Source organism: Diabrotica virgifera, chromosome 2 (genome assembly GCF_917563875.1).
Source record: "Diabrotica virgifera virgifera chromosome 2, PGI_DIABVI_V3a".
Lineage (NCBI taxonomy): Eukaryota > Metazoa > Arthropoda > Insecta > Coleoptera > Chrysomelidae > Diabrotica > Diabrotica virgifera.
In genome coordinates, this window is record NC_065444.1 from 40,845,038 (window position 1) to 40,858,477 (window position 13,440).

Here is a 13,440-nt window from a genome sequence, read left to right on the forward strand (position 1 = left end):
AACTTTTAATTCCATATTGTAGCTTTTCATCGTGGTTCTGTTAATCATATTATGTATCAAGCTGTTAGAAATTTATTAATATAAGTGTAGTAAGGGGATAGTTTCACTAGGTACCTAAAATTTGTGTCAGTGGATTTAAGAATACAAGTTTAATGCATTTAAGATCAGTAGCAGCCGAATGAGAGGGACCATCATTATTATCAATCACAAGTAGAACCTTTGTATCAGCATACCAATTTCGTAAAAATCTTACAAAAATTTCTGATATCATCCATGGCTTTACATTGTTTTCATTAGTTACTGGCAGTGAGCATAGAAATACCAATAACTAAAAAAGTCCTTCCAAATGATCTTATAATATTTGCTGCAACCATAACCAATAGTCTGATCTTGGACATCTCTGCACCAGAACTATTCTCTCCACAAGACTAAGAGTCTTGACTGGTGTCATATGGTAAAAAAGTCTGGTTCGTATTCTTAAATAAAAAAATATGAAACATTTTTTTAAGAAACGCTTTTCTGTAGTTACGAGTGACTAAAATTAAAAATATTATAAAAAAATCAATGAAAAAGCAAAAAATCAAAAAAATCTCACGCATTCGTTAAAAAATTGAAAAACCTAACACATTCGTTAACCTTTAACTACCCGCGCATCAAGTTATAACATAACTACACGCGTGGCGTACTTTATACGCCACAAGAAAATACACTTAAAACAGCGGATTTGTTTATTTTTTTTTTTTAAATACATTTTAGTTATTTGTTATAAACCTTATTCGGCATCAGTGAATACTTTGAGTTAATTCTCAGTAAGCCAATTGGGATTTATAACTGAAATCATGGAATACCTGGATTCCATGATAAATAAAACTACTAATAAAAATTTTTTTGAAATGTGATTTTTTACGGAAGAAAAAGTATTGTTTATAAAGAAAAATATATTTTGTGCCATAATGACTAAAAAACAATTGAAATATGTACTTATATTACTACTTATATTAATAAAATCGTGGCGTATATTGTCCACCACCGGAAACAACAAATAATGAACTGTAAATTACGATCTTCCCAGAACGTCGATTATAACGAAACTAAAACCAAATTGTAAAGCAAATTCCAGTGAAAGGTTAGAAAGATAAACAAGGTCAAAAATTAAATTTTTAAATATATTTACAGTAGAATTCTTATATCTGGCTTACAAAATACGCCAGCGCGTGTAGTTAAAGAAAAGCGTGGGGCGGGTCTTCATCGTATAAACGGTTTTCGCCCGACGCTTTTATTTATTGAATGTGTTAGATTTTTTCAAGTTTTTAACGAGTATTTGAGATTTTTTTTATTTTTTGCTTTTTAGTTGATTTTTTTATAATACATTTTTAATTTATGTAATTAATGTATTTTTAATTTTGGTCACTAGTAACTAGAGAAAAGCGTTTCTTAAAAGAATTGTTCCTCTATTTGAACAATTTATAAACATAAAAAAAAAATTATTAACTATTCGTGTATTGTTCCCGCGAATGCATATGTCTGCAAATTTTCATTCATGTGAGAAAAGCGTTTAAAAAGTAAAAAAGTTCGTAAAAAAGTTCTCTTCGTATAATGTAGGCCATTTTTGCATCATCCATTCTTCTACAGCACTTTTATCAACAGTAAGAGCAAAGAGCAAAAACTATTAAAAACATCTAGCAAAACACCAAAATGGAAGTCAGAATAGATGGAGACCTTGCAGAACCTACATATAATAGTCCGGAATAAGTCTGGGAGACTCATTGAGCCCTATGCTCTTCAATTTAGACCTAGATATAGAAGTGAGAAGTCAAGTATAAAACACAAATAGACTGGCAGGATGCCTTAATAACACTGTTTGGCGAAACCGACATAGTAAACCTGAGACGAAGCCAAGAATATTTAAAGCCAATGTAAGATTTATAATGGCATATGCATCAGAAACAAGACCCGATGCAACACAAAGACTACTGGAAAGGGCAGAGATGAGAGTACCGTAAACATGGCCTACTTTGCCCAGTGGGTTCAACTTTGCCCACTGTAAGGGTTATAATATTTGTAAAAAAAAATACTTGGCAACATAACAAAGTACCACAGACGTTTACGCGCGCACTACGAAACATGCATAAATCAAGACAGTGTAATCTAACCTGTGTGAGTGAAGTGTAATGCTTGTAGTAAGGTAAGAAATTTGAACACGTGTTTGTAGTTTTTTTAGGGTAAAAGCTAAGCACTGCTGGGTATACACCAGTAGGAATATTAACTAAATATTTGTTTATACGTCTTATTTAGTATTGTTTTAACTGAATTTGAGATGAAACGTTTATCAGGGATTACATGTTTCTTCTTTAAAAAATAAAATCCAAGTGGGCAATGTTGTCCTGTCATTTGTCTTTAATTTTTACTTTTTATTTTTTTATATAAAATGTTTTAGAGGCATTTAAAAGGAAACGGAAGCGTGCTTTTGAGTTTACGCCACAAAGTATTAATTTTTACGTAAAACAGCATGTCAGTATTTACCTAATTGTTTTTTTTTCGTTCAAGGACCAATCAAAATGCCAAGAAAAAGCAGAAAAAAATTGGGAGCAAGGCAGTATGTAAACTACTCTGAAACCATGCTTGAACGAGCTGTGGAAGCAGTGAGAGGAGGTTTAAGTTCCCGTCAGGCAGAAGAACGTTTTAAGGTGCCACGCCGAACTATTCTGAATAAAATTAAACGAACGCATGTTTTCTCCATTGGCCATCCCCTTACACTCACTAAAATAGAAGAACGTCATTTAGTGGATGTTGCAAGTGCAGAATATGGTGCTCCTTGATGCATCAACTTTCCAAAACTGGTTTTTTAAAGTTGTTTTACCTTGGTCAAAACGGGATAACAACACAAAGGTTTTGATTGGGGACAACTTGTCCTCACATTTGAATATTGAGATAATAAGGGCTTGTCAAAGGGCAAATATGAGGTTTGTATTTTTGCCACCTAATTCTACAGGGCTTACACAACCACTTGATGTTGGATTTTTCCGGCCTTTAAAAAGAGCCTGGAAAAAGATCCTTACTGATTTAAAAACTAGTCAACTTAACTTAAATTCAGTTGAAAAAACCATCTTTCCTCAATTGCTAACTAAACTAATAGACGTGATTGAACCAAATTTTCAAAAAAATCTTCAAAGTTCATTTCGTGCAACTAGAATTTGTCCCTTTGGCCCACATGAAGTGCTAAAAAAGATGCGAAATGAGAGATTTGCCAAAAAAATAAGTTCTGAAATTGATAATGCATTATTAAATTTTTTACAACAAAAAAAGAAAGGGAATACCATTAAAAAACAAAAATAAAAGTTGCTTAATACTGAACCCGGTCAATCAGTTCAATTTGAAGAAATTGGTCAGAATCAGGAGGGAAGTGGGAACGAGGATTTAGAAGAAGAAATAGAGATGGAGACGAGTGACAACGAAAATTTAGCAGAAGAAATGGAGATGACTAACAGTGACGATGATATTGGTGGGGAGGCAGATGAATTACATCAAGAAGAGCAGGATGAAATGGTTGAAAATATCGAGTCTGATGAAAATATCGAAGTAGATGGAAATAATCTAAAAATTGGTACTTTTGTGGTGGTCCAATTTCTTACAAAAAAAAACCGTTAAACATTTCATCGGAATTATAGTAGTAATAAACGACGACAATACATACTGCACCGTAAAATTTTTAAGAAAAAATATAAATGGTTTTTTTTATCCAAACATATTAGACATATCGGACGTCAATTTTGAAGACATTATAAAAATATTAAAGGAACCTTCCAAAAGTAGAAGAGGATATTTTTCTTTTAAAGAAAATTTAAGTTTTTTTCAGTTATAGTTTGTCGTGTTTTTTTTTTAATAAAAGTGTAATATTTTTTGTTTATTTTTATAATAAAAGTGTAATAATTTTTTTTCCAATTTTTTAATAAAAGTTTCTCCGAAATTAAAGAAAACTCTGAAAAATAGAGCTTTTTGTTCTAGTTTTTATTAAAAAATAAATTTAAAAACGTATATCGTGGGAATAGTAGACAAATTAAAACGTATGCCATGGGCAAAGTAGTCCTATTACGTTTTAATTTTGCCCTACAGTGAATTTAAAATAAGTGGGCAATGTTGAACTTTTCCGGGGCAACTTTGCCCACCTTGTATTTATTTTTTCTCGGCTGTGTTACAGATTTTTATAAAAAATGATAAGAACATTCTCGGTTAAAATTTCGAGAGTTCTCAAAATAATTTTTGTAATTATTTATATGTGCTAAGAAAAGAAATATTTAAATAAAACTGAAATTTGCTGGGCAAAGTAGGCCATGTGTACGGTACTGAGTATTACAAGTAATACGAATAAATAAAAAAAGAATGGAATAACCACATAAGCAAAATGGGCGAGTCATGTGTGGTCAAAATAGCAAGAGATAAATCACCAATCGATAGAAGAAGTATCGGCCGACCGCACAAAAGATTTAGACAACCTTTTATAGAGCATCCGCCAATGAACAAGCAGAATTGCTTATAAAGACGAAGAAGAAAAAAAAGATAGTAAAAAATTCTTCATTTTAGATTTGCACAGAGTAGGTATTCTTAACATTTTAAACTAATCCGTAAACTCTGAATTTTAGCTGTACTGTTGATGGAAGTTGTCAAACTGATCACCTGTTTGATGATTGTCTACATAGACGCCGGTGGATTATTAAAAATGTTTCGTTTAATAGATCAACAAATTATTAAACAACCTGTTGATACTCTCAAGATATGCGTTCCTTCATTCGTGTATCTGGTTCAAAATAATTTGCTGTACTTATCTGCCTCTCATTTGGATGCAGCTACATATCAGGTTGGTACGAAGTTTTTTTATAAAATAAAAACACCTATTAATTAACAATATACGACGGTCATTCGGAAAATAAAATTCCCTATGCAGCTTAGAAAGAGTGCGACATGCTGGGAGAAATCTGGCAGCACTGCCTTCTACATCAACTTTTCCTCTGTCTTACCCCACCACTTTCTCCTCGCTGCTTTGCTCAGTGTCAGCCTAGCATCCTTCGAAGATGAAGGTCACGGTCGCTATAACCGCCAATGTGAAATCCATGCTGTGTGACGTTTTTTAAATGCAAAGTCGATTCCATCTTTTGACATTCATCGTCAGTTAATCGAAGTTTATGGGTAACAGTGCATATCTGTTCAACATTTTCACCACCAACGGAAATTAACGATGAAGATGGGAGCGAAAGGTCTTCAGATTTATCGTGAATTTTCGTTCGGCCTTCATTGAGTTCTCTACACCATTTGAGAACATGTTGAACAGACATTTTTTTTTATTGTTTGTTTACTGTGCAATCAGTCAAAAAAACAGACCATAAACACATTTGTTGAAATTTACAATGGCGCGAAGAGAAATATTTCAATAAATATTTACTCTACATGAGTATTACAATTACGTTTACAATTAGTGTTTCTTAGTTAAGAATGGTAAATCTAATTGAAATTGTTGCTTAAGGCGTCTAATTTGTTGACTATTGTCCAATAAATTTAACGCTAATACATTTGGGTGGTTTTCTAGTCGCTGTAAATATTTATTACTGTGTGACAATATCACTTCACTCACAGTTGGCACTTGAAGGTCTTGTAGGATGTCTTTGTTGCTTACAAACCACGGCGCATAAATTATTGCTCGTAACACCTTGTTTTGAAACCGGTCCATGATTGCTAGATTGGATTTTGAAGCAGTGCCCCACAACTGTATTCCGTACGTCCAAATTGGCTTGAGTATGGCATTGTATGCTACTAATTTATTTCTCAACGGCAACTGGGATTTTCTTTCGAGCAACCAATAGTATTTTCTATAATATATGGTATCAAGATGTTTTCTTTTTTTTTCATATATATGAGTTTTCCAAGTGAGTCTCTTGTCCATATGTAGGCCTAAGTACTTTACAGTATCTACCGTTGGAACGGGAGCATTGTTGAGTGATATTTAAGTAGAATCGCTATGACATTTAGTGAATACTATGTGGCTTGATTTGGATTCGTCAAGTTTTATCTTCCATTTCTTAGTCCATTTCTGGACTTTATTTAGGTTTTCTTGGAGTTGGTCTGCTGCAACAACGGGATCTAAGTGTTCCGCCATTATTGGGGTATCGTCTGCAAATGTGGCTGTATATACTTTATTGTCCGTAGGCAAGTCGGAGGTAAATAGTAGATACAGGATCGGCCCAAGAAAGCTACCTTGAGGAACGCCTGCCTTTATGAGATGTAGACCGGTTATCTCGTCTTCATATTTTACCTGGAAATATCTTTCTTTTAGGTATGAGTATAGTATGTCATACATGTTCTGGTGTAGGTCCCCTTTTAGTTTATAGAGTAGTCCCTGATGCCACACCTTGTCAAAAGCTTGACTCACATCGATGAATGCAGTTGAGCAATATTGCTTACTTTCAAAAGAGTCTTGGATTAATTCTACCAGTCGATGGATCTGTTCAATTGTTAAATATTTGACTCTAAATCCAAATTGGTGTATCGGTAGAAGTTCTTTTTCTGCAATAATTTTCATTAGTCTCTTAGCTAGTAATTTTTCCATAATTTTTGACATGACAGGCAGTAGACTTATTGGTCGATATGAAGTTGTTTCGTGTTGAGGTTTACCAGGTTTAGGGATTAGTATTATTTGCGCTACCTTCCATTGCGCAGGAAAATATTTGAGTCTTATGACGGCGTTAGTAAGGTAGGTTAACATAAGTATTCCTTTTCGCGGTAGTTCTTTCATAATTTTTCCAGTGATTAGGTTGTGTACTGGAGCTTTGTCAGGGTCTAGCTCTGTTTTTATAATGCACCTTACCTCATTTGGTGCAATATGCTGTATTTGCTCATCTGATGGTATTTGTGCATCAAGAAACGCTATAATTTCGTCACCTGTATCTTCTCTGGTTGAGAGAGGTTTGAAAACTCTTTCAAGATGTGACGCGAAAATTTCTGCTTTCGCTCTATTTGTTTTTGCCCAAATTCCATCAGTTTTCTTATCGGTGGAATATGTTCTTTGGGTTGCTTTAATTTTTTAGTTGCTTTCCATAAGCTGTAATTTGTATCCTTTGTTGACGTTAGGTTTTCGACATAGTTTTGGAAGCTCTCATTTTTAATGTTCGATAGGTAGTCTTTTAAACGTTTCGCTGCCCTGTTATAATTGGTTTTATCTGCAGGGTGTCTTGTGTTTTGCCAGATCTTTCTTAAGTGGCGCTTTTCTTTTATCTTCTCCCTTATACTAGGAGGACAGTGATTTCTGTTTTGGGTTCTGTGACATGCATGTGATTCTTCTTTTTGTGTCAATTAATTTAATTCAAGTAATTGTTCTCGGACACCCTCTATAAGTAATTATGTTAATCTTTATATTAGATACTAAATAGAGAATTTATTAAACTTTCAAATGAGCTAGCACATGACCTCTATTCTCAAATAGGGGATAAGGGGATAGGGTAAAAGGTTCAAATTATCTCCAATTTATCTAATACCACTAACAACAAAATTTATTAATGATTCCAGGTGACGTATCAAATAAAAATCCTTACTACTGCACTGTTTTCCGTATTTATCTTGAACAGGAAACTTCTACGTACTCAATGGATCTCACTTTTCACCCTCATCACTGGAATTGTGCTTGTGCAATTGGCCAACACCGATGATAACACTACGTCAATGCAAGGAATGGAGCAAAATCGGTTCATCGGTTTCATGGCTGCGTTGACTGCATCCTGCTTGTCGGGCTTTGCTGGGGTTTATTTTGAAAAAATGCTCAAAGGTCGGTATTTCTTATAAAAAAATGTCAAGGTACTCTTCGTAGGTCGCGCATGGGCAGTAGGGTGGAGCGCTGTTATATGGAGAAAAATGAAATATCAATTTTTACAAACGCGGGGTGCGGAATCGACGCTACTGTGGGAAAGGATTGATTTATTTTAATAACATGATATAACAAATTTTACTTATAAATTGTCCCTCTATCGATTTGTGGGGTTATTTTTAATAAAATCGTTTTCACCCCCGAGAAGGGGTGGTATCCTCCCCAGGGTAAAAGTGCAAGTTGTATGAAGTATGTTCTAACTAGTCACCAATTTTCATGCAAATCGATGGAGGTTTAACAAAATAGGAGGTGAAAATTTTAATGACTGTACTAACTTTCCCCTTTCATCCCTTATTGGTACCTCCTGTATCCACTGAGGTGTCAGCCTGAAAGGGGTCATAATTGTCAATATACAATGGACACATTTCACAGAAAAAAACTCCATATTACTTATGACGATGATTTTTCGGCTCTAGCTCTCCGTCTATAAGGACGTTATATATTATAAGGTGGCGCGCCTAACCAAAGAGGCTATAGCGGGATAAGATGGTCAAACTGCTCTTGCACCGATCAGCCCCACGACTTATGCTTTCGATAAAGCATATAAAAACATACCTTCATACGAGAATTCTTAGCTTCCCAGGGGCCATAAGGCAGCGTTTAGACACCACGATAAATCCGAGCAATTTATCGATATCGATCGAGCTGTTTCAATTTATCGTTGTGTGTGAACGGTACATCGCAGCGATTTATCGGAATTGGAGTTGGATTGGAGTTGGTATCGGATTGCATCAATTTATTGTAACGGTCTAGTTGTTTCAGTTTATAATCAATCGCGACAATATATCGCAGCATAAAACTGCTTCAAAAAATCAATAAATCGTAGCAATTTATCGTCACAATAAATTGCTCGCATTTGTCGCTGCGTTTAACACCTCTTGAATCGAGAAAATAAGCTTATTTCGACATTTTTTTATGGTGCAATTTTGCTTTAAAAAATTTGAAAAAGTCAAGTAGATGTATCTTTTGAATACAAAACAGCTTGATTTTTTTCAGATTTTTTGAATTTTGAAAAATTTAAATATTTTAATATATTTCTTAAGGGGTAAAAGTCACCTCAATTGAAATAAGTGACATATTTTGAAAAGTATTATTGACATATTTTCATTGTTAAAAATACTTGAGTGTTCTAATAATATGTAAGGTCACCAAATCTAGATGAAGTAATTAGTAATTCTTGCAATTGATAATGTTAATTTTCGTATTTATTTTGTTTGTCTCATATGTAACAAAAACCCTATTAAAAGCGTAACAACACTTTTTTATGGTCACTTATTACCTACATGTTTTCGTACTTCAAAACAAATGAGGTATGCGGTATATTTTTGTTTTAATATATTAAACACAAAATTAACAATTATTATTGGAAAGGTTAATTTTTTAATTAAATGTACGTATATATTTAGGCAAGTGTCGCATTACCAAGAGTCCATTTTATTCATCATCATTAGTAGCTCCAGCTCGACAACCTTTTTGGGTCCTTGTTTGTTGTTCTAGGATTTTTCGCCATTCTGTTCTGTTCCTTGCTTTGTTCTTCCAATTGGTAGTCTCAAGTGTTTTCAGATCTTGTTCCACTTGTTCCATGTATCTAAGTTTGGGTCTTCCCTTTGATCTTCTCCCTACTGGTGTCTGCCTCATTATACAGGGTGGTTCATCTTATTCGCCTCGGTCTCTGTACGGAAAACCACTTGATATTTTAAAAAAATTTCTTCACAGAAATATACTGGGCCTTTAATACTATAACCTAAAAATAATGTGAATTATACAGGGTGTTCCAAAAAAGAGTGGTATATCAAAGTTATATTTGTTCTTATGGAATGCCCTATATCTGATGACATTATTAAATTGACCTTAAAAAATAAGCTATACTTTCATAAGGGTTCCCTATACCTAAATACAGAGTGTTTTGATTTATTTCAATTTTTATAAAAATATAAGGTTTTAGAAAAAAATAAATATCTACGAATCTAAGAAGCAGTAACAAATTCTTTCTTGTATCTTAATAATAGATTATTTAGCATACTGAAACAGATGCTTATTGCAACAAAATTTTTTACAGGGTGGTCAAAATATGAGATTGTTCTATTAACAAATTCAAGCTGTAATAACTTACTTATTTTAAATGGAACACCCTGTATCTTACTAGTCTATCGCGTAGAAAATTTGCTTAGCTTTAAATTTGTATTAGGGTTTCCTATACCTATCTTTTTACAGGGTGGTCAAAATATTAGATTTTTCTATTAACAAATTCAAGCTGTAATAACTTACTTATTTTAAATGGAACACCCTGTAGCTTACTAGTCTATCGAGTAGAAAGTTTACTTAGCTTTCAATTCTTATTAGGGTTTCCTATACCTATCTCCCTTCATTTTTTAAATATTTAAAGATTTCCTAATTTGTAAGCTTTAAAAATTAGAATTACATAAGTACCTATGTCGTGTTTATTTTATGTACAACACATCACCAACACCGGCAATATACTTAGACAAGATACTGTCATTAATAATAAAATTTTCATTGTTATCATGTAATCACACAGAGTGTTGTATTATTTTAGTTGATTTTGGCCTACATGTGAAATTGAATAATATGTTTATTTTAAACCGCATATCCTATATTAGATGCCGTATTCTGGAAGATATTTAAATTATATTTCATTCCGTATAAGTATTTTCCATATCTTAACCCAACGGTTATTAAGTAAATTTAAGAACGCCACTTTTTTTTGAATCTTTAAATCGCAATTATAAACAATTAAATGCAATGGCTACTTTGACGAAAACGAGCCTATTGTACAAAAATATGTAAAAATGGGTATTTACAGAATAACATGGGAATTTATATTTACAGAATAACATGTGTATTGAGAATGTTAACATGGAATTGAAGAGATTTTAAATATGTTCCATTATAAAGAATAGAATATTGAGTATGTCATTTAAAATAAGAACACTCTGTGTGATTAAATGATAAAAATGTGAATTTTATTAATGAAACTATCTTGACTAAGATATTTAAGTATATTGCCGGTGTTGGTGATGTGTTGTACATAACCACGACATAGGTACTTAATTCTAATTTTTAAAGCTTACAAATTAGGAAATCTTTAAATATTTAAAAAATGAAGCTAGATAGGTATAGGAAACTCTAATAAGAATTGAAAGCTAAGTAAATTTTCTACTCGATAGACTAGTAAGATACAGGGTGTTCCATTTAAAATAAGTAAGTTATTACAGCTTGAATTTGTTAATAGAACAATCTAATATTTTGACTACCCTGTAAAAAGATAGGTATAGGAAACCCTAATACAAATTGAAAGCTAAGTAAATTTTATACGCGATAGACTAGTAAGATACAGGGTGTTCCATTTAAAATAAGTAAGTTATTACAGCTTGAATTTGTTAATAGAACAATCTCATATTTTGACCACCCTGTAAGAAATTTTGTTGCAATAAGCATCTGTTTAAGTATGCTAAATAGTCTATTATTAAGATCCAAGAAAGAATTTGTTACTGCTTCTTAGATTCGTAGATATTTATTTTTTTCTAAAACCTTACATTTTTATAAAAATCGAAATAAATCAAAACACCCTGTATTTAGGTATAGGGAACCCTTATGAAAGTATAGCTTATTTTTTAAGGTCAATTCAATAATGTCATCAGATATAGGGCATTCCATAAGAAAAAATATAACTTTGATATACCACTCTTTTTTGGAACACCCTGTATAATTCATATTATTTTTAGGTTGTAGTATTAAAGGCCCTGTATATTTCTGTGAAGAAAATTTTTTAAAATATCAAGTGGTTTTCCGTACAGAGACCGAGGCGAATAAGATGAACCACCCTGTATGCTTTGGTGTTTCAGTCTCCAACATCCGTTCAACATGGCCCATCTAGCGCAGACGTCCGATCTTTATGGATGTTATGACGCCGGGTTCATTTTAGGCTGCGTATGGTTAAAGTCCATTTTATTGGTTTATTTTAAAATAGTCGTCGACAAAAATTATTGCGTATTTGTTTAAAAAAATTCAATATTATATTAGACATTTTTATTCAGTTTTCTGAATTTAAAATACATTCTAGACCTAAAGAATAATGATTTTATTTTACTGCTACATTGTGTGTTAGGGCGGCCACTCATTACCCGGTACACCTGATAGGTACAAATGACGGGTAGATCTGTCCGGTGTACCTCATAGTGTGTGGCAGGAATAACTAGCCTCTTTGGCGACCTGACCCGTCACACATTATCACATACAACCGGCAGGTCTACCTGTCAGGTGTATCTGATAGTGAGTGGCCGGCCTTAGAAGAGAGATTTAATAATTCCCTTCGAAATGTTTAAGGCGTTAGTAGGATTAAAGTATAAATATTTCTTCAAGCTGCTGGAACATGCAAAATAAAGCAACTCACACAACCATTACGGCAATCAGAGTGCTAAAATAAGGCGAGGTTACGTTTTAACTGTCCACGTGACGTCACATCATAAACGACTACTCCGCCCACATGCGCAAGATCATAAAATATCTTCTTTTCTTTGTATCATGTTTCATGTCTCTCATATTTGAGTTAAATTTTTCGTTTTAACTAATAATCATTCTTTTTCAGGTAGTAACGTCACCGTCTGGATAAGAAACGTCCAACTCTCCTTCTGCGCAATACCGTTCGGCTTGATTTCGTGCTTCTTGTACGACGGCGCGAAAATCAGGGAACAAGGATTCTTCTTTGGTTACGACAAATTCATACTATTCCTAGTTCTACAGCAAGCTTCAGGCGGACTTATCGTGGCTGTCGTGGTTAAATACGCTGACAATATTCTGAAAGGTTTTGCAACGGCCTTGGCCATAGTTATATCCTGCATAGCTAGTATATACATATTTGATTTCCAAATATCCTTCCAGTTTGTTGCGGGAGCCGGATTTGTTATATTCTCGATCTTTCTGTACGGTTACACCCCGAAGAAACCAGATACATGATTATATAATTATAAAATTAAATTATTAGAAGATTTTTTACCAAGCAACAAAAACAAAATTTGTTTAATTTATTATTGTTTTGTTATTTGATTTCCGATGTGGAAGTCGAAACGTCAAATAAATTTTATTTCAAACTTAAGTTGTGGCTTTAGTCTAAGATGGTGACACTCTAAATATTGTTAGATTAATGTCTCTCAAGATCGCCTCAGAGTAAAATAGCAAAAAAAAAGTTTTCAGGAATTCTTACAAAAACTAGAACCAACCCAAACCACGGACTACTCGTTATGGAAGAATACGAAGGCAGAACTATACAATCCCACCAGTAAGAATAGAAATAGGAACGTGGGCGAAAAGTCCACTAGAAAAAGCCGAAACATTTGCGACACACTTTAAAAAAAAATTTACGTCAAATGACGGAACATACTGAATACACTCTGAAGAAGAAATTATTTCAATACTCACAAAACCTTATCAACTAGAACTGCCTGAAAAAAAATCACAAAAAATTAAGTAAAAAATATTACACAACATCGATCCAAAAAAGGTTCCAGGTT

The 13,440-nt window shown here is 33.3% G+C and overlaps 1 protein-coding gene across 2 annotated transcripts in view; it reads left to right on the forward strand.

Moving 5' to 3' along the window:
• LOC114327957 (UDP-N-acetylglucosamine transporter) overlaps positions 1-13,025 on the forward strand; it is a 37,720-nt gene extending 24,695 nt beyond the window's left edge. For both annotated transcript variants that reach the window (XM_028276672.2, XM_028276673.2), the window contains 3 exons: positions 4,641-4,855; positions 7,555-7,810; positions 12,519-13,025. In XM_028276672.2, the coding sequence (XP_028132473.1) occupies positions 4,641-4,855; positions 7,555-7,810; positions 12,519-12,886 (839 nt within the window). In that variant the 3' untranslated portion in view covers positions 12,887-13,025. The remainder of the gene's footprint in view (positions 1-4,640; positions 4,856-7,554; positions 7,811-12,518) is intronic.
• The last annotated feature ends 415 nt before the right edge of the window (positions 13,026-13,440 follow it).